This window comes from Equus asinus, unplaced genomic scaffold (assembly GCF_041296235.1).
Source record: "Equus asinus isolate D_3611 breed Donkey unplaced genomic scaffold, EquAss-T2T_v2 contig_193, whole genome shotgun sequence".
Lineage (NCBI taxonomy): Eukaryota > Metazoa > Chordata > Mammalia > Perissodactyla > Equidae > Equus > Equus asinus.
This window is the reverse complement of record NW_027224842.1, coordinates 35,910-57,603: the sequence shown is the minus strand read 5'-3', so window position 1 is coordinate 57,603 and position 21,694 is coordinate 35,910. Positions and strand designations below refer to the sequence as shown.

The 21,694-nt window shown below is 39.7% G+C and overlaps 1 protein-coding gene across 1 annotated transcript in view; it reads right to left on the bottom strand.

Annotated features, from left to right (window-relative positions):
- Positions 1-20,496, bottom strand: part of LOC139043217 (centromere-associated protein E-like) — a 37,374-nt gene extending 16,878 nt beyond the window's left edge. The window contains exons 1-7 of the mRNA XM_070503514.1: positions 20,422-20,496; positions 17,343-17,808; positions 12,890-12,966; positions 8,361-8,468; positions 5,003-5,221; positions 2,886-3,083; positions 1,779-1,982 (exon numbers count right to left, since the gene is read on the bottom strand). Of these exons, the coding sequence (XP_070359615.1) occupies positions 1,779-1,982; positions 2,886-3,083; positions 5,003-5,221; positions 8,361-8,468; positions 12,890-12,966; positions 17,343-17,808; positions 20,422-20,496 (1,347 nt within the window). The remainder of the gene's footprint in view (positions 1-1,778; positions 1,983-2,885; positions 3,084-5,002; positions 5,222-8,360; positions 8,469-12,889; positions 12,967-17,342; positions 17,809-20,421) is intronic.
- Positions 20,497-21,694: the final 1,198 nt, after the last annotated feature.

Sequence of the window (21,694 nt, the reverse complement as noted above, 5' to 3'; positions counted from 1 at the left end):
GCATATGTTGAAATTCATTATTCAGAACATTCTAGAATAGTACTTTAAAAGAATGTGAACATTCTTTGTGGCTTGCACCAGTTCCTGACATTTCAGAAGATGCTGGATATTGATTATGAGAATAAAAGAAGAATAAGGACTAGAGAGGATTCATATTGATCTGCAAGATGATAATCTCATTCTATTAGATCAGCACTGACATATGAAGAGGAATCTGAAGAACTGGTCAGGTTAAAATCATTATGTATGTTATGACATATATAATGTCATATATAAACATTAACTGACATCTAATAGCAGAGCATACCCAGTAAACTTAATAACAATCTATTTTCCTCTTTCATTTCAAACCTCAGTGTTTATAAGGAAAAAAATTTACTGACTTTTCGTAATCTGAAAATCTTCTATTTCCGTGCAGGGAGTAACAGCCAATCCATACCCTCGTTACATCAAAGGCTGACTCACTCTGAAATTGCTTCTATCATCTTTTTACTTCCTATTCCTATGGGATGTACTTTTTGCTCTCATCATGAATGCCTTCTTGGCCTTACCTGTATCTTTCTTTGTGGCTTTATGGTAGTTCTGTGAGATGCGGATCCTAAATTAGTTGTGTTCTTGCTGGCACCCTGGACTCTCCTTGGTTCTGGACTACTGACCCCACACCACACCAAGTTATCAATTGCTATGCTCAGATGGTGGAAGAAGCCACATATCCATGCTGATCCACAGAGCAGAAATCTCTACTTTCTAACCACAAGTGAGCCCTCAATATTATGAGAAAAACACTGAATTATATGGAAATTATCTTATCCCAAACACTGGTTTTATGCTTTTCTTCATTGATTGTGGACCATTTTTTTTTATTTTAAAAGCTCATTTACTGTTTTGCTAGCTTGGGGTATTCGACAAATGGGATTCACTATCCACAGGAAAACCTTTTTTAAAAATGTTATCTACATTTCAATGTGATTTAAGTATAGTTTCCAGATGAAATTAAAGTGTCAGGAAAGAACTACCCAAACAAATGAAATATAAAACCAATCTTAGGAGCTATAATATTAATCTAGCTCCCTTTGCTCCAACTGCCTATATAACAAGCAACTTTCTGATTAATGACAATTTTACCAGGTGTATGAGGTAGAGATTACTTCAGAAAGCCGAATGAATCTTCTCATCAGTGGAAAGTAAAACAAATTAATAAAACTGATCTCAAGCAATCTTGGTTCATATGAATCTGTCCACAAGGGCTGGTCACCTTGGGAACAATGATACAAACCACATGTTTGAACCTCACAGTTGAAGGATCAGCACGTATGATAGCAACAGCACCGAGGTGAGAAGCACAAGGCCTCACTAATTAGTGGACTAGAGCTGTCTTTGGCTTGACCACAGGTGCTGCCCACAGCCCTGAAACAGGCTAGCATCTCACCTTGTTTGAGGATACTTGGGGGAAAAGGCTCGGGTCCTACGGAAGCGAGAAAGGACAGAGGAAAATGGCAAGATTTGAGGTTTCACCAGTGGAAATGGATTGTTATACTGCAACATTTTATTATCTTCTTTACAAGTTGATATATTTAATTACCTTAAGGAAGCAAAATGTGTTAGAGGAAGAACACATTTACAGTCACTCTTTTTCAAATAAAAAAATAAAGAAGCATATACAAATAAATGAAAGAAAATATACTTAAAATTAAGTTGCTCTAAGTCTTTTTAAGAATGAGGCAGAAAAGTTAAAGCAAACAAAAAAAAAGAATGAGCACAAAAAAAGTACTACTTACAATTATCTTTTTATTATAAAAGATATTCACTTCACAAATCCTATCATTTTCTTTCTGGATGCCATTTTTAAGCTTTTCTATATCAAAATGAGTATTCAACCACTCTTCCAAAAACTGGGTCATTTCTTTCCTATTACTCAGTACTTGTTGAAATTCCATCTTTACGCTGTGGAAGTCACATTCCGAAAAATCTTTGAGAATTTCCTGTGTGAAAAATAAGCATTGAATCTCCTGAATCTTAGGAAAGTTTTTATCTAAATATCAGACAAATATCATAAAAAGGGGAAAATAACCTTACTGAACTTTCACTTCTAATATTTTGAAGTAAACATAATTCTAATTTATCCTCATTATATTAGAAATATAATTCTAATTTAAATAATAAAATTTTGGCAGTATAGGCTATGTAACAGAGGCACATCTACAAATTCTGCCTTTTGGCATTTTTAAAACCTGTTCGAAACAATGAATCTGTGACAGTGTCTGAAGTGCTTCTGGATGCAGCTTTTCTGTGCATACAGCAGGCCTTGCATGCATACTGGGAACTGCAGGGGCCTCACACTGCTGGGTGAGAGCAGGACACTCCATGTGGGGTTGCTACAATACAAATGTCTGTGACTCCCAGTCACAGATCTAGGAAGTTTTAGAAGGCATTTGGAAACTTATTCTGGCCTTCCAAGAAATCCTACTTGCTGATATTAAGTCTACTTTTCTATATCTGTGTAGTTCTGAAAGGAGGCTAGTCTATGACTTGGCACTCTTTACATCTGGCCAGCTGTCATCCTGCAACCTATTTTTTCTCTCCCCAAAGCCCCAGTAGTACATAGTTGTATATCCTAGTTCTAGGTCCTTCTGGTTCTTCTCTGTGGGACACTGCCACAGCATGGCCTGACGAGCAGTGCCAGGTCCACGCCTAGGATCTGAATCAGCGAACCCCAGGCTGCCAAAGCAGAGCACAGGAACCCACTTGCTACGCCACCAGGCTGGCCCCTCTGCAAGCTGTTTTTAATTTCATAAATGAAAATGACTCTAAGCACATGAAGAGGTACCTTTCTATTTGATAAAAAGACTTAAAATCTAATTAAATCCATTTTAAATAAATCATACCTCAATATGTAGATCCATTTTCTGGCTCAACTGGAGGTCCCCTAATTCTCTGGATGGTACATCATCATCTTGTTGAAGATGCTGCATTTTACTTAGCAGTTCATTTTGCTTTTCCACTTCATCAATAAAAACCATTTCAAGTTTACTGATGGATTCATGTTGTTCTTCCTTTATCTTTGTAACATGGCTTAACACATACTTGCAGGAAAACATGAAACAAATTGGGAAATGAAACTTTTATCACGTTTAGAGGAAGTTCTAAACTCTCAAGACTAAGAGGTGGGGCGGCTTGTCTTGTTTGTCTCTATCCTCTGAGGAGTGAGGAAGAAGGGAAGAACCTCTCTCTATTCCCAAGTTTCTACTCTCAGCGTCTTCGGAGAGTGACTTCCAGACCTCTAGTTTCTTATTTCTGACTTCCTTCTGGAGCTACCTCAGGGATGTCCTACAGTTACCTCAGATTCAATATGTTTACAATGTAACATGATGCCTTTCCCTATAAACCCACCTTTTTCTATTGCCTCCTTTTGGTTAATTATATCACGCAGTTTTCCCAGTGAGATTCATTTCAACATCCTCTCCTGCCTATGTCAGCTGGGTGGCCAACGTGAGTGTGCCCTGCCTCAGGACTTACCTGTCAAGTGTGGCTTAAAGGGGACAAGAATTTGAATGCCCTGGTTCTATGGACCTCATGAATAAGTTCTGGATATCTGATTGTTAGGCTTTTGAAGACTATTAGAGCCTGAGGGGCAATCTACCTAGGTAGGGAAGATACCGCTTCCTACTTCCTCAACTTCCACCATTCCTTAACAATTTACAATCTGGCCTCTTTCCTAACCACTCAACTAAAACTGCTCTGACAAAGGTCACCAGTAAGCTCTATTGTCAACAATTGAGGGGATCTCTTCATTCATGTTCTGGCTGTCTGAAGCATCTGCCACTCTTGACCACTTCATCTTGGACACACTCTCCTCCACTGACTTGACCAATGGCACTTTTGCTCAGTTCTCTCTTATCTCTCTGACTTTTCCAACCTCAAACTCATGTGTTGCTCTCTTTTCTGCTACTGCCTCTTGAGAACTGATCTTTTCCAGAGTTCTCTTTTATCTTCACTCTATTATGCTTCTGGGTGGCCTCATTCACACCTGTTGTACTATCTATCACCAAATGCTGATGGATCCCACATCTTTATCTGTGGTCCTGATTTTTCTCCTGACAAACCTCAGATTCACAACTAAAAGCCTACTTGGTTTCTCTTCCTGGATGTTCCATTATAGGTATTTCTATCTCAAAACATCTCAAATTAAACACCAGATCTCTCCTCCTGCCTCACCTGCCTTCTCCCTTTCGTTTTTTCTTTCTATCAGTTAATGGCACCACTATCCACAAACCCGGCTAAGCCCAAATCCTGCGGCTCAGTCTGAACTTCCCTCCCCTCCCTCCACTGTCAAGCACATGGACCTACTATTGTAAACTGCCAAATATTTCTTTAACTTCTTTCATCCTTTCCATCCCTATGAATCCTTCCCCCATAGTACTGTCACCCATCACATCTCATCAGGACAATTGTAACTGCCTCTTGTCTCTTCTCTCTGCCACCAGGCTTATCATCCCCTGCAGACTCATTTCTTCTTTGTCTGTAGTGAAGTCTCTACAATGGCAACCCGATCACATTACTGCCACCACTTAAAATAACTGTCCAGTGACCCCTCCTCATCTCTAAAATGAACTCTAAGCTTTACTGCTTGAGCCCAGCTTCCAGTCCAGTCTTGTCTTCAACTTGTTCTCCAGGACATTGTCCACTACTGCACTTCTCACCTGTTCAAATGTCTGCCTCACCCACTGGACTAGGAGAGATTTAGCGGTTGCTCATCTCTGTCTCCCCAGCACCCTGACACATTGTTAAGGCCAAAGGCAGAGCTCAGGTTTTGTTGAATGAGCAGGTCCTAGATGCACTGAGGATCCTGCACATGCTATTCTCAGACCCATGCCATCTTTAATTCAGTAGCAAATGTACTAATTAGCAAATACACCAACTCCCAAAGCAGGACTTAAATATACTGGTTTGTAACTGAAATTAATGGCAATATTTACAAAGATATTACTAAAACAGGTGGTACCTTGAGTTTCTTCATGACTCTGTGGAACTCCATGGAACATCTCTGGTTGGCAGTGAGAAGTTTCTGAATCTGTCTGGTTTGTGGATGTGGAAGTGAGAGGTTTGCTTTTACTCTAATTGAAAGCTCTCTTTGGGTTTCAATTTCCCTCTCCAAGTCAAGGCAGAGTCCATTTAAGCACTCATAATGACTATCCATCTCTGTGTATCTCTTCAGAAGCTCCTAAAGGCAGTGAGAATTCATTCAATTTAATAATTCATTCTACTTTAACAATAAGTAGTCCTAGCTCTGGAATTGTAACAAAATTTATGCTTTAACACTTTCTATAGGGCAGAAATAAATTGAGACTTTTGTGTATAAAAAACAAAGAGAAAATGTTATTGTCGATTTTGGATTATAGAAATAATTATAATCATTGTGGAAATTTAAGAAGTTTAAACTGTAGGGGAGGAAGATATTTCCTCTACACGCTCTAGGTCCTTCTGGCTGGACAGCGAATTAAATTCACATGAGACAGAATAACAGGAGAAAATTAAACAAAGCTTTATAACATGTATACATGGGAGAGACCCAGGAAAACTGAGCAACTCACCAAAATGGCAGAAGCTCTCACCTTAAATATCATCTTCAGCTAAAGACAAAGGAGGATGTTGTGGGTAGGGGGAGTCAGTATGGGAGGTTACCAGACAAGTACAGTAAACAAGAGTAAGGTTATTATGCAGATTTAAGTCCTTGCCTTCCGCATTGATAAGAGTTTCTAGAGGTAAGGTCATCCCCCTTCTTCCTGGTACAGAGAGGGAGACATCTTTACAGATGGAGATTTCCCTTACAAATGGAAATGTCTCTTACAAAGGGTAACTTCTACTTTTCAGAGTTTCTCTCATGTCTGCAGTTTTTGAAAGTAACCAGCCCAAAATAATCTTCATGCCAAAGAGATATATCTTGGGGTGGCCAATTCTAATCCTCTATAAAACAGCTATAACAAAGAAAACCAGAAACAACCATTGTTATCATTTTGATACATTTTCTTTTAGTCTTCTAAACATCCATGATTTGAATGAACATTTACAAAGTTGGAAGAGAAATTTGCATGAATTCAATCTAGTATGTATTGTAGGTCAAGGCTGAATGCTAGCTTCTGTTGACAATAGGTGGTGTGAGTGAGCAGATAAAACTGATGAGGATCAAGGATGCCTCAGGGAGAAAAGCCCAAGGCTTCCTGGCCTACATACCAATCTATATCATCCTCACAGAAGCATGGGACATCCTGACCTCATTCAATCTGATTCTTACCCAAAGTTATAAGACCACCTGATAACCAGACTCCACCTGCACTGATACTTTTTTTACCTAATTTTTCCTTTGTCTTGTAAAGAAGCAACTCACATACTTATGCCTTATAAATTTAGCCCTACCCTCAACCCATGTTTGCAGCTCTTCACTGCCCATAGGTCCTGTCCCCATGCTACTCCATGCTACTTCCTGAATAAAAGAGCACTACTGCCAGACCTTGAGAGTCCAAGAAATGTTTCTTTCGACTCCTCAGCTCACTGAGCCAGCATCAAAACGAGTGACAACAAATCACATGACCTACGTTCTATTATCTGCCTAGAATCTGAGATTTCTCACCTTTTATCAGAGTTAGAGTTCAGGTTCTAGCCCTGTCACTTCCTGACTGGGGAAATCCTTGAGCCATTCTCCCAACTACAAAATGAAGACTACAATAATTTCCACAAAGTTTTCTAGGGAATTAAGTAAAATGTTAGATAATATCTAAATATAACCTATAAAATACATACAGACACTATAAATTAAAGGAAATAAAATTACATTTGTAGAAATGCTTCTATACCCAAGTTTTAAACTTAGACTTGGTTTCAAATCCTAATTTTACCAATTTACCAGCTGTGTGACCTTGGGCAATGACTAAACTTCCTCCTGGGCCTCAATTTCTTTGTTTATAAATGGAACAATAAACTCTGTCTCATGAGGTAAAGCACCCAGTCTAGTGCCTTGTGTATGGCAGACACCCATTAGGCCCAGGCCCAGCAGCTCAACTTTCTAGAGACCAGACAGGTGACAAGCTGGTCAGGGCACAGGTGGAAGAACACTTTACATTCAATCGGGTATTAACATATTTAGTTCAGGGTGCTAAACAATAGAGTAAGGGGCTTCTGACAATAATGAGCTCTCCTTTTAATAATTTAAGGAAAACCTAGATAGATGTTCATTAATCTGGGATGTTGGAGAGGGGATTCTTGCCTTTGGTCTTAGGAGGAATCACCTTATGGTTGGAGCAGCACTGTCTAGTCATTCATTTGTACTTTTAATAAATACATATTGAAGGCTGACTTCTGTCAGGACTGTGCTAAGTGATGCAGCCATAAACAACACACAGAAGTCTTTAGGGATCTTGTGTTCTAATAGGGGTGACAGTAAATCCTGTTGGCTTTACCCTCACTACATGTTCAGAATCCACACACTTCTCACTGCTTCCACTACTACCTCTCTGGGCCAAGCCATCACCATCTTCGCATGATTACTGAAATTAGTCTTTCAAATAGTCTTCCTGCTATCACTTAATTTTCAACACAACAATCAGAGCTATCCCTTTAAAATGTAAGTCAGACCATGTCTCTCTTGTGGTCAAAACTCTCCAGTGGATCCACATCTCGTTCAGAGTAAAACCCAAAGTCTTTTAAAAGCCCCACAGCCTGCTTCCTCCTGTTAACTCTGACCTCGTTTCTCATTAGCTTTCCCCCTTGTTGATGTTGCTGGAGCCCACTAGGCAGCTTCTGCTCAGGAGCTCTGTCCTTGCTGTTCTCCCTGCCTGTTCTGCTCTCCACCAGATACCTGTATGTCTCAACCATTGACTCCTTTCAGGTATCTGCTGAAATACCACCTTTCCAGTGAAGCCTCAAAATCATAAACCCTACTGTTTTTTTTCAAAGATTGGCACCTGAGCTAACATCTGTTGCCAATCTTTTTTCTTCTTCTCCCCAAAGCCTCCCCAGTACATAATTGTATATTCTAGTTGTGAGTACCTCTGGTTGTGCTATGTGGGATGCTGCCTCAGCGTGGCCTGACAAGCGGTGCCATGTCTGTGCCCAGGATCTGAACTGGGGAAACCCTGGGCTGCCGAAGCGGGAGCAGAAACTTAACCACTTGGCCCCAGGGCCGGCCCCAAACCCCACTGTTTTGTTTGTGTATGTATGCATGTATGCACACACATATCTGTACTAGATTATGAAGTTTAGAAGAATACTGAGCATTATCTATTCATTCCATAGAGGTGCCTGTGACTCCTCAGGCCTTTGGAAGGGCCCCAATATTTATTTGTAATTTGAACAGGGGCACTTACTTTTATCCTAAAGCACTTTTCTCTCAGGCTTTCTGTAAGGTGCTGTTTTCCATCACATAGCAACATTTTTTCATATTTTAATACCTCTTTGATGTTCTGTTGGTCCTGCTTGGATGGAAAGAAATAAACAAGGCTTCAGCTATAACTCCATTCATATATAATGTCTAATCATTTACTTTTTCAATTACACATTGTACATTATTTCAATAATGGAATCAAATATTATACTTGTAACACAAAAAAATGTAAAAAATGGTCAGAAAATGAATAATAGTATCATGAAGTCTTTTAGTGAGTAACCTCAACTCATTGGGGAAAAAAGTGGGAGAACCACATATTTTTTGGAGACAGAATCTGTTCCTGTAACCTTCATAGCTGCAAATTAGGTTTTAGATTTATCTCTGGTTCCTACTCTTCCAGATCTCTGCAGTAGAATAATTATTGCCAACTAAACATGCTAGCACGACTGTCTGTACTGTCCATGGTGCTCCAAGCTCCATTCATATATTCTTCCCAGCACCTTGGACCAGAAAATTCATACCCTGCCTACATTTTGTATTTCTGACTACAAGTACAAAACAAAACATTTTCTCCCATTTGTTTATCTTATTTACTGCAGTACCCAGAAGACTAATTGTTCAATGATTATTGGTTGAATGAATTAAATCTCTTTATAAATTTAGTTAGGGTCCACATAAATATGATTCCCAAGTGTCTGATGTTTCTATTGAGATTGCAAATGATACTGTTTTCCACTTTATTCTTTCTTCACTATTGAAATATGAGAATGAAAAAGATTTTTATAGATTTCATAAACTTTCTTATTGATCTGAAGTTTACATTACTTTTTAGAGGATTCAGTTCAATTTCTTTTCCAATATCCATTTATGATAAAAACTCTCAATAAAATGGGTATAGAGGGAAAGTACCTCAACATTACAAAGGCCATATATGACCAACCCACCGCCAACATCACACACAATGGTCAAAAAGTGAAAGCCATTCCTCTGAGAACAGGAACAAGACAAGGGTGCCCACTCTTGCCACTCTTCTTCAACATAGTACTGGGAATTTTAGCCAAACAAGTAAGGCAAGAAAAAGAAATAATAGGTATCCAAAAAGGAAAGGAAGAATTAAAACTGTCACTATTTGTGGTTGACATGATTCTATATACAGAAAACTGTAAAGAATCCAACAAAAAACTATTAGAAATAATCAACGAATACAGTAAAGCTGCAGAGTACAAAATCAACATTCAAAAATCATTTGCATTTCACTCCATAACGGGGGCCTGCAGTTTGCCAGTTGGGATCCTGGGCGTGGACCTACACACCGCTCATCAGGCCATGCTGTGGTGGCATCCCAAATAGAAGAACTAGAACTATTTACAACTAGGATATACAACTATGTACTGGGGCTTTGGGGAGAAAATAAAAGAGGAAGATTGGCAAAATACGTTATCTCAAGGCCAGTCTTCCTCACACACACAAAATCAGTTGCATTCCTATACACTAGTAATGGACCACCAGAAAGAGAAGTCAAGACTATAATCCCATTTACAACTGCAACAAAAAAGAATAAAATACTTGGAATAAATTTAACCAAGGAGGTGAATGCCATATACTCCAAAAACTATGACATTAATGAAATAACTCAAAGAAGACAAAGAAATGGAAAGATATTCCATTCCCACGCATTGGAAGAATAAACACAGTTAAAATGTCCATATTACCTAAATCAATCTACAGATTGATCTACAGATCAACCTACAGACTTAATGCAAACCCGAATGGAATACCAATGACATTCTTCATGAAAAGAGAAAAAAGAATCTTAAAATTTATATGGAAAAACAAATGACACTGAATAGCCAAAGCAATTCTGAGGGGGGAAAAAAGAAACAATATTTGGATGTATCATGCTCCCTGAACTCAAAATATACTACAAAGCTGTAGTAGTCAAAACAGCATGGTACTGGCATAAAAAACCCGGATATACAGATCAATGGAACAGAATTGAAAGCCCAGAAGTAAAACCACACATCAAGGGACAGCTAATCTTCAACAAAGGAGGCAAGAACACACAATGAAGAAAGGAAAATCTCTTCAATTAATAGTGTTGGGAAAATTGGACAGCCACATGCAAAAGAATGAATGTAGACCATTGTCTCACATGATACACAAAAATTAACTCTAAATTGATTAAAGACTTGAACGTAAGACCTGAAACCATAAAACTCTTAGAAGAACATATAGGCAGTACAGATTTGACGTAGGTCTTAGTAGTATCTTTCTGAATACCATGTCTCTACAGGCAAGGGAATCAAAAGACAAAATAAAGAAATGGGATTACATCAGACTAAAGAGCTTCTGTAATGCAAAGGAAACCATCAGCAAAACGAAAAGACAACCTACCAATGGGAAGAAAACATTTGCAAATCATACATCTGACAAGGCGTTACTTTCCAAAATATATAAAGAGCTCATACAACTCATTAACAAGAAAAAAGAATAATCCAATAAAAAAATGGGCAGAGGATACGAACAGACATTTTTCAAAGACGATATCCAGATGGCCAACAGGCACACGAAAAGATGTTCGACATCACTAATCATCAGGGAAATGCAAATCAAAACGACAATGAGATATCACCTCAGACCAGTCAAATGGCTATAATTACCAAGACAAAAAATAACAAACGTTGGAGAGGATGTGGAGTAAAGGGAATGCTCATAAACTGGTGGTGGGAATGCAAACCGGTGTGACCACTATGGAAAACAGTATGCAAATTTCTCAAAAACTTAAAAACGGAAATACTGTATGATCCAGCCATTCTGCTACTGGGTATTTATCAAAAGAACATGAAATCACTAATTCAAAAAGATATATGCACCCGTATGCTCACCACAGCATTATTCACAATAGGCAAGATGTGGAAGCAACCTAGGTGCCCATCAAGAGACAAATGGATAAGAAGGTGTTGTATATATATACAATGGAATACTAATCACCCATAAAAACAGACAAACTCCTCCCATGTGAGACAACATGGATGGATCTTGAGCAAAATAAGTCAGACAGAGAAAGAAATACTGTATGATTTCACTCCTATGTGGAATATAAGCAAACACATAAATGAGAATAGATTAGTGGTTACCAGAGGAAAAAGGGATGAGGGAGGATGAAATGGTAAAGCCACATATGTATGGTGATGGATAAAAACTGAATTATTGGTGATGAACACAATGCAGTCTAAAGAGAAACCGAAATATAATGATAGACACTTGAAATGTATACAAGGTTGAAAGCCAATATGACCCAATAAAATAATTATATATATAAATACATATATATATACATATATATATATTTAAATACAGACACTGACCACTAAAAATAGGCACATATAGAAAAAGCAAGTTAAAATGGAATTTTAAATAAATATTATTAACCCCAAAGAAGAAAAAAAGAGAAAGGGGAACAAAAGCCAAACGGAAAAAAAGAAAACATATAGTAAAACGGATGACCTAAATCTAACTGTCAATAATTACATTAAATGTAAAAGGATAAAATTCTCCAATTGAAACTTAGAGTTTGTCATAACAGATAGAAAAACAGCATTTAAAAAGAAACAAAAGAATATCTTAAATACTCAAATTCTTTGTTAAATTCTATCATATGTAGTTTCATTATTTTGACAAATATTTTGAATGGCTGCATAGCACTCTAACTTATGGTATAATAGAATTAATCATGTTTAGATGATTATGATTTTATACATTAAGTTGGACAACATATCTAAGGTCTTTTCTGCTCTTGCTCTCTGTTAATTTAAGACATGATTTTACTCTCTCTTATGGCCACTAGCAATCCGACTTAGTACTTCTGTGGTTCATGAGTTAGAGGATACTAATGTAGGATGATCCAGAATTATATCAAAGTCATTAAAATTCATCGCATCCTAGTCAGCAATAAAATAGTCATATTTATCATTCAGGAATCCCTTACCAAGGACCATGATCCATATATTTTCAAGTCTTAAATCATATTGCTATTCAATTCCAAAAACCTCACAGAGCATTGGATCTCAGCCTCCAGAGATCGTTCATTGCTGGGCTTTATCACGTGTATCTAGAAAACTCACGTCTGTGAGAATGTCAGAGTCTTTCCCTGCTTGGCCAAATGGGATCTCCATCTCTCATGCAACTACAGTCCTGACACGGGAAGCTCAAATCATTTCTTGACAGGACTTAATTTCTTCATTCCTCCATTATAGCTCTTAATATTACTAAGTTGAACATATAGGAGAGAATAATCTGGTCAGTGAATACATAAACACTGGCTAGAAGAGACTCGGCCACATAAGGAGGACTAGGTTATTTGGAACCATTGTTCAGTTCACTGGAATGGGAGGAACTGGGAAGCACATAATAACATGGGGTTCTTTTGGGTAGGAAGCTTCAGAACAATTAATGAAAACATTTACGTCCCACTATTTCAATGAGAAGGAAACACTAACTTACACATACCATGGTTGTGCACCTGCCAAAACGGATCAGTCCTCCTTGGGATTCCTCTACTGGGAAAGAACAAAGAGAATCCAGAGCTGGGAAAGGAAAAAGAGACCATGAGAGCAAGCATAATTTAGGGTTACCATGAGAGGAAGTAACATTTGGCTCCTCCATTCCATTTTGCATAATACCTCTAACTGTACAAACATAACAATATGAAAAAATTAGAAGGACTGTAGATAAACCCAAACTCTTCCCCTAATGCCCAGGAAACCCAAACACTTCAGCAGACAGTTTTCTGGCCAGACCTCCACTTTGGGGAAGCTGCTCTGCACCTGAGACTAGGCTGCTCAGCCCAGCCCTGAACAGGTCCTCCTCCCTCCATTCACACCTTCCAGGACTGAAAAGGAGCCACGCCATCCAGGCACACCTAACCTCATGGCCTTGGGGTCAGGTGAGGTTGAAGAGGTTAGAAAAGACATAGAACTGGTCAGGAAATATTCAGTATTCCAATTCCAGAAAAACTGACTGTGATTAAACACATTACAACATATCCACGTAATAAACGTGAAGTCAGGAAAAATATCGTGAACATGGAAAGCATTCCGGAAACACTGTCAGTAGAAAAATCAGGTTATAAAACTATAGGTACAATATGATACCATTTGAAGAACATATGTGTATCTCAATATCAAACGACTGAAAAATCATCAGACTTCAATAGACAGAAAAAATCTAGAAAGTTTTACATTTACATGTTGACAGTGCTTATCTTTTGCCCCTGATGGGGGATTTTGTTTGTTGAGTATATCTTAACTTGCTGATTGAATGTTCATTTGTTAAAATATCTATGCATGTGAAGATTTGTTGTGTGTTAAGTGGAAGCTGTTTTCCAAAATGTGGACAGTTCATTCTTCTAAACAGAGTTTAGTTGGTCTTGGGGAAATGTACTAAATTTGGGTTGTTTTATTAAATGGTTTTTGTTTCCTTCAGTTACCAGTGACACAATCTCCTCTCAGGTTTCTAGGCATGCTCATTGCTGGATTACTGTCTAGACAGATGGCTGAAGTCCCTGAGTATAGCTAATATGTATTGTTGCTGGTCTCGGGGCTACATCCTTTTGCAAGTTCTCTTCATGGAACCCGTTCCCATCCTGTTAGCCACGTCCTCCAGAAAGCTGCTCAATTATCTTATCCCATCAGTCTCACTCAGCAACCATCATCATCAGAATAAAAAATGTAAAGTAGGAGTTACCATGTGACCCAGCACTTCTGCCCTTAGGTATATACTGAAGAGAATGGAAATATGCATTCACACAAAAACTAGTACACAAATGTTCACATTTGTCACAGCCAAAAAGTGGAAGCAATACAAATGTCCATCAACAGATGGATGAAGAAAATGCCATTTATGGATATAAGGGAATATTACGCAGCCAGAAAAATAAGGCTATTTTGATACCGACTCCTCATGGATGACCTTGAGGACACTGCACTAAGTAAAATGAGCTAGTCACAAAAGTATAAATTTTGCACGATTGCTCTACTATGAGGGTCCTAGAGAAGTCAAATTCATAGACACAGAAAGGAGAACAGTGGTTGCCAGGACTGGGAGGAGAGGGGAATGGGGAGTTAGTGTTTAATGGGACAGAGTTTCAGTCGAAGATGAAAAAGTCCTGGAAGTGGGTGGTGCTGATGGTTGTACAACAGTGTGAATGTACTTACTGTCACAGAACTGTACACTGAAAAGTGGTTAAAATAGCAAATGTAATGCCGTGTATACTTTCCAAAATAAAGTAAAAGAATGATGTGCTTATCTACCACATGGACGAACTTTGAAAACCTCAGGCTAAGTGAAAGGAGCTAGACATAAAAGGACACATACTGCATGATTCCATGTAGACTGAATTTCAAGACTCAGCAAATCCATGGAGACAGACGACGTGTTAGTGGTTTCCAGAGTATGGGAGGACGAGGGATAGGAAGTGACAGCTGACAAGGACAGGGTTTCTTACTAAGGTGATCAAATATTTTGGAATTAGATAGTGGTACTGATTTGTACAACCTTGTGAATATAGTAAAAAGTTTTCTTTTGAGTACATTTTTACAAGGTGAATTTGGGGCTGGCCCAGTGGCGTAGTGGTCAAGTTCAGCACATTTTGCTTTGGTGGCCCGGGTTCACAGGTTTGGGTCCCAGGCATGGACCTACACCACTCATCATGCCATGCTGTGGTGGCACCCCACATACACAACAGAGGAAGACGGGCACAGATGTTAGCTCGGGGCCACTCTTCCTCAAGCAAAAAGAGGAAGATTAGCCACAGGTGTTAGCACAGGGCCAAACTACCTCACCAAAAAAAAAAAAAGGGGGGGGGAATTTTATGATCATGTATATATCTCAACTGAAAAAGTAAGGTAAAAATTTACAACATAAATTCCTTACCATCATGGTGCTCTCATAGGTCATCATAGTTTGATCGCAACCCGACAGTGGTGGCTGCAGTCAGAATGACATCACTGCCTTATCAAACACCAAGTCACATTATCTGAATCTCCCTAGTGGCCTTCAATGCATCTATTCCTATTCAGGGTTTACTTTACCTACCAGAAGGAACATAAGAGTATCAACAGTGTCATTTGAGTCTTTTTATCACCCCAAATACTAAGATGGCATGGTCTGGCATATGATAAGCATTTACTAAAAATCTGATTATTTTACCCCAAATTCTAGTTCTAGACATTTCTTAAGAAAATATTGAGATAAAGAAATGCATGTACGAGTATCTTCAATACAGAGTTTTTGACAGCCAAAAACTAGAAACACAAAAATCTAACAGGGAACAGGTTAACTAATTTGGTTCTGCTGTGTGATGGCATGTACAGGATTATTAATCAGGATGATACTGGTCCCAGTGTAAAGTACACACTCATAACCGGGGAATGGTATCCAGTTGAAACTTAAGACATAGATTCTGTTCTCAGATTTTCTAAATGTAACTGCTCTTAGAGTTCATGACATTTTAGTGTCTTGGGTTTTTCATCAGTAAAGGCAAGAGTACGAAGATCACTTACTTAGCATGAATATGTTGGAGAAATATGATCTACATTAAAACTTAGTAATATGTTGTAATCCCATATAAATATAAATATGTTAGCTATTTTTATTGAAGAACATTGCATGTCCCCTAATTGGGTATTATAAAAGAAACGATTCTCCTTCCTAGAGTAAAATTGTGCTTATCAGCCCTGCTCTGATAATGCTCACAAAAATAATGGGCAAAATTAGATCTTTTGCTTGAGAATGCATTTTTAATTCATACATCAAGAGTTTCTAGAAAAGAGGAGGAGGAAATTTCCCTCCCGCCGAAATGCAGCAGAAACAAAGAGACATTTGTGAATCACAACCTGCGCAAAGAAGCTGATGTGATCAAGCGTCTCATAAAGTGAGAACATCAGTAAGACTCTCAATGCCCTGAAGCAGCAACAAAAGGCATGTGGGTAAATAAAACGATTCCTTATTTTCTTGTATTTCAATCAGTATTTGGAAATCTTTTTGGGAAGACAATTAAAAATCAGATATTATTGCAAAGTTTTGTTAAATTTTTCTTATATCAATAATTTAAAATCAGTGAATTTATGAAAGAAAGAAACAACTATCCTCAATGTTGATTTTTGCATGAAAACAATTCTTTCCCCTCCCCAAGGTTCTTCTTTGGGGGATGGCAGGACTGAGGAGGAAGTCACCAGGCACCAGGCTGTTCTTGGGGCACAGAATGACTCCCTTACACGACACTCTCCAGGTCCACACCCGCCCTGCTCATACACATAAACAGATGGAAAAGACGACAGAGCCTGGACTACGGGTATAGGTTTACAGCACGTTCCTGGGGTCCGAGCTCTGGGAACCCCGAGGCTCTGAGACAGTAGCTGCCCCTCAGAGCTCCCAAGTAGAGAACTTTCCAGGCTTTCCCAAACTAACCTCGGTGCCCCCTGGCTGGAAATCTTCCTTTAGGGCTCAATATCCTACTTTCCTCTTGCAGCCAAGTGGCTGTGAGGAGAGAAGAGGAGGAAGCGCCAGGGAGCCCAGAGCCACCAGACAGTGACGCCACAAAGCCACAGCCATCACACCCGCACAGATGAAGGACACGCAACCAAATCCCCGTCACCCCAGCACAGCCACTCACCTGTCACAGCCTCGCAGCCACACCCACGGCACGGAGGCGCATCCCACCGCTCACTCGCGTCTCTCACACACACCCCGCCACACGCTGCCCGTCTGTCCCCACAGACACACACCGTCCTCTGCCGTTCATGCCCGAGAGTCCCCTGAGGACTGGCGTCCTTACTACGGGCCTCCACCCTGTGAGCGCTCCCGCTGCCACCCCACCTGGTTCACGTCGGGCTCCGAATTGACTCGCTTCACAGGATTCCCGCATCCTGTGCTAACACATCCACAAACGAGCTCCACTCACCTTGCAAAGAGGGAGAAGCGCGCGAAAACGGAATGGAAGCCGAAGATCTGGCGTGACCGCTGCCCTCTGGCAAGTGTCGCTCCAACCTGAACCTCTCTGGGCGCGGCGGCTCGTCAGACAGGCCGCCGAAGCGCGGAAGTCCCGGTGGAACTGCAGCGGCGAGAACCGCCCGGAGCCCGGCCCCGGAGCGCGCGATGCGAGGGCACGTGCACGGGCAAACGCCGCTGCGCCCAGGAGGCCGAGCAGGGCAGCCCGGCGCTGGTTCTGAGCCTCTGGCCTGTGCACGCAGAGTCGCACTGGAGTGTCGGGGGGCGGCCCCTGGGGCGCGAGCGCACGGCGGGTGTGAGCTCTGAGGGCGGGGCCCCGGGCGAGTCCCCTCAGGCGGCTGCAGCCTGGCGACAGCATATGCGGAACCTAACTCCTGATACCGCCGGGGGCGGGCTGGTTTATTCAGAAAGCCTGTTAGCTGCGTTTAAACGGTGTGTAGGAGTGAAGTAACACATGTTTACTTAATTCTCTAGGCTAAGCTATAATAATAAAAATGGAATGAATATTTAATTGTAAAGGTGCTGTGGTGAATATTTTGTATATACTTTGCAATATTGATTTAGGGACAGATTTTCCAAGCATACCCAAAGAGAGGAATCTTAGTAAAATTCTAAGAGTTCACTGGATAATTATTGTAATCATCCTAATCACTTGAATGCAAATCAATTAATAAAAGTAAATCCTAGACAAAGATTTGATAGATTTATTTTAACAAATATAATGAGACTGCATTACAGCCCGCTGAATTAGAATCTCTGGAAAGCTTTTGTTTATGTCTGTGGAGGATTTTGACACAGCCAATGCATGGACTAAGATTTGAGAGTCAGTGCCTAATAACAAGTATAATAATGCAAATAATAACTAATGTATACTTAATCCATGCCATGAGCCATGCACCAGGCCAAGCACTTCAGATTATCTCCTTTAACATTCATAACAACCCAATGGTGTAGGTACTGTTACTATTCCTGTTTTATATGTGAGGGAATGGACGTTTAGAGGGGTCAAGTTACCTGCTTAAGGTCACATGGTAGGACTTGAGCTCATGAAACAGACAAACAGCTTTTCAGCCTCTAGCTGTAACCATCAATTATATACAGAGGGCCAAGGAACATGTTAAATGGCACCATGGGGATTCAATCAGAAAACTCCAGAATGTGGGAAATTCCATGACATAAATGACTTGGGTTTTTTTTGACAATCAAAATGGATGAAACAGAGAGGGAAGAGAGACTTGTAGATCAGCACTGTCCTATAACACTTTGTGCAATCGTGGAAATGTTCCGTATCTGCACTATCCATGCGACTATTTGGCACTTGAAATGTGGCTGTTGCAATGGAGGAACTGAATTTTTAATTTTATTTAATTTGAATTAATTTGTGTTTAAATTTAAATGGATACATGTGGCTAGTAGCTGCCATGTTGAACAGTGCAGTTATAGATCAGACTAAAGAGACAGGTCAGTCAAATGCTATGTGTAGACCTTATTTAAATCCTGAGTCAAACAAAATAATTCTAAAAAGATTTTATGAGACAACTGGGAAATGGCCACTGACTAGGTATGTGTTAAAATTTTTAAGTAGCATAATGGCTTTATAGTTAGGCTTTTAAAAAAGAGACTTTACCTTTTAGAGATACACACTAAAATATGTAAGCATGGGGATGATATGACATCTGGAACTTGCTGTATAAGATTCCTTTGGGGGCAAGAGAGAGTACTGGTTGGAGTATAGATGAACATCACTGACCGTGAATGGATGATTGTTGAAGCTGGGTGATGGGCACATGAGGGTACAACTGTCTTCTCTCCACCTTAGAATAGGTTTGAAATTTTCAACAATTAAAAATGTAAAAAGATATTTGCGTAGTGCTTTTCCATGTATTATCTCATTTAATCATCAGAACTTAGGAAGCAACTGGAACGACTGTTTACAGATGGAGAATCCGAGGCTCAGAGAGATTAGGTAACGTGCCTGAGGTCACACAGCTAGTTGAAGGCCTAGACTCAAATCCAAGCAATCTACCTCCAAATGTTGTGATTCCATCTCCTCATACTCTGACAACCTGTGTCATTGTCACGGGTTGCTTAACGGTGAATGAAGCAGGAAGGGTGAGGGAAACAGAGTAAACACCATGGCTCTCATTCAGAATGATGGCTCTGCAGCACGTGCTCCTCTAATTAGGAAGAGATGACCGTCAGCCACCAGCTGCATGAGCTGATTAGTGAGCACAGAGAGAGAATGCTGCTGAACAGGATTAATTTGTAAGTTCCAGCTGTGAAAGAGGCTTTATTAACCTTTTTCTATATACCACCAATGATGATAATAAAAGCCATTTAAGACATTAAGTCCATTGATTGCAATTGCTCTTCTCAGGACTCAAAGGTTATATTATGCTCCTTTTCCTTCAAAATATAGTCAATATGTGCCGAGGAAAATTTTCTCAGGGTAGTATCTGAAACAAAAGACAAGTAACTTGTATTTGATCTTGTTAATGCATCTATTCTCAAATTAAATGATTTTGGTCTTTAATTTCTTATACCTTCCTCAAAGGCCTTGGTTCCTATCGGCATATGATGACACGTTAACGTTTCCTACATAAAAGATTTCACAGCAGAGGCACAGCTCGGCCAATGCTTTTAGGCAATATTTTCACTCCTTGACAATTATGATACAGTGAAGTATCTTTCTTAAGCTAATAAATTAACCACTTAGTATCTGTGGGAACTACAAACAAGAGAGATGAATATACTAATTATTACCCTTCGTATCCGGACCTTTGTCTAGGCTTCACTGCTTACTGGTTGTAGCCTATGATAGTAGTCACTCAGCACTTGAGTGAAGAGTCACATGTAGCTTCATCTCTAAAAATATTTGCAAATATTTGCCTGGATCTGTTGGAATGTAATAAAAGGGACAAAAAAATAATGGCCTAATAATGACAGGATGCAGGAAAAAGGGTTATGAATTGAATCTTGAAGCAATTAAACTGTGTCCCGTAGAATTTTATTCCTGGGCTGAGAGTAACGGCCTTGAAGCACTGAGCCTTCTTGCTCAGAACAATTGCCTGCTTCCCAAGCAGCTGCTCTGAATCCAACATCTCCATCATCTCAAGCAGCCGTCACTCCCTCCTCAGGTCTGAGCTGACCCATCTCACCTGAGAGCTGGTGTTGCAGGAAGGCACGAGGCAGGAATTGGAGTCAGAAGGCAAATGGCAAGCGCAGATTTATGGAATGGTGAGTTCCAATAATTAAGTAACCAAAATGTCATACAGAAATGAGATGTGCCACACAAATTGTAACCATGAGTGCCTTAGAGTTTGCTTAGGAGAGAATAGGATTACGAAGACTTTACCCTAATGGTCTAAGAAGGCTTTGAAAACTACGGATGTCTTTCCACGTGCTTTGAGTCAAGACTTGTTTTCTTCACGTTATTAAAAAATCCACCTCTAGCCAAAAGGGTTTAAAGACATTACCGCCTTCTAAAGATCATGAAAATTGAAAATCAAAATGACTTTGCTTATGTAGGATCCAAACTTTTCTGAAGTATTTGAGTTCTCTTCAAAGGAAATTTCACACATAATTTGGAGGAATGCACGTGTTGAGGTAAAGATTCTTTTAGGGACATTTAGATGGTGAAAGAAAGTAAGCCCTACCCTCACCCCCACAGATAGTGCAATAAACCATTATTAGATCTTATACTGTTATTAAATAATATGTTTTACAAAAAAGATTGAACACATAAAATAAGAACATACCTCTGATTGTTCCAGAAGTAAAAATATCATCATTTTGTGTCAAAAAGCTCTTCCTGATTGACCACACCTGCTATGTTCCTTGTTCACTGTGTAGTTTATTGCTTATTTCTACAGGCCGGCTCTGCAGATGTCACATCTGGTTATGCGACAGGTTTGGAGTTTTAGTTTATTTTTGGCTGGGATGGCGTGACAAAGTTTAATGTCTTGCATAAGCTTAACATTTCAAAAATTTTTAGCCTGAACTTTGTTACATCTAGGACTTTCCTGAAACTTTGACCTGATAATGAGGAGAAAGTGAACATTATTCAAAAGATGTAGGACAAGGAAGATAGGGAGAAAGGAGCATCAGTACTGAACCCTCCAGATCAATCTTCGCCCTCGACCTGATACAGTTATCAATGCTGCATTAGACAACCCGGCTCTGGGCAGTGAGCAGAAGCCTTTCAACGAAGACGTCTGGCTACTACATACAGTGTTTAGCATGGTTTCCCAATTGAAGGTTTCTGAATTTAATTTAACCTCACCGTTAGCCTCCCTTAATATCTGG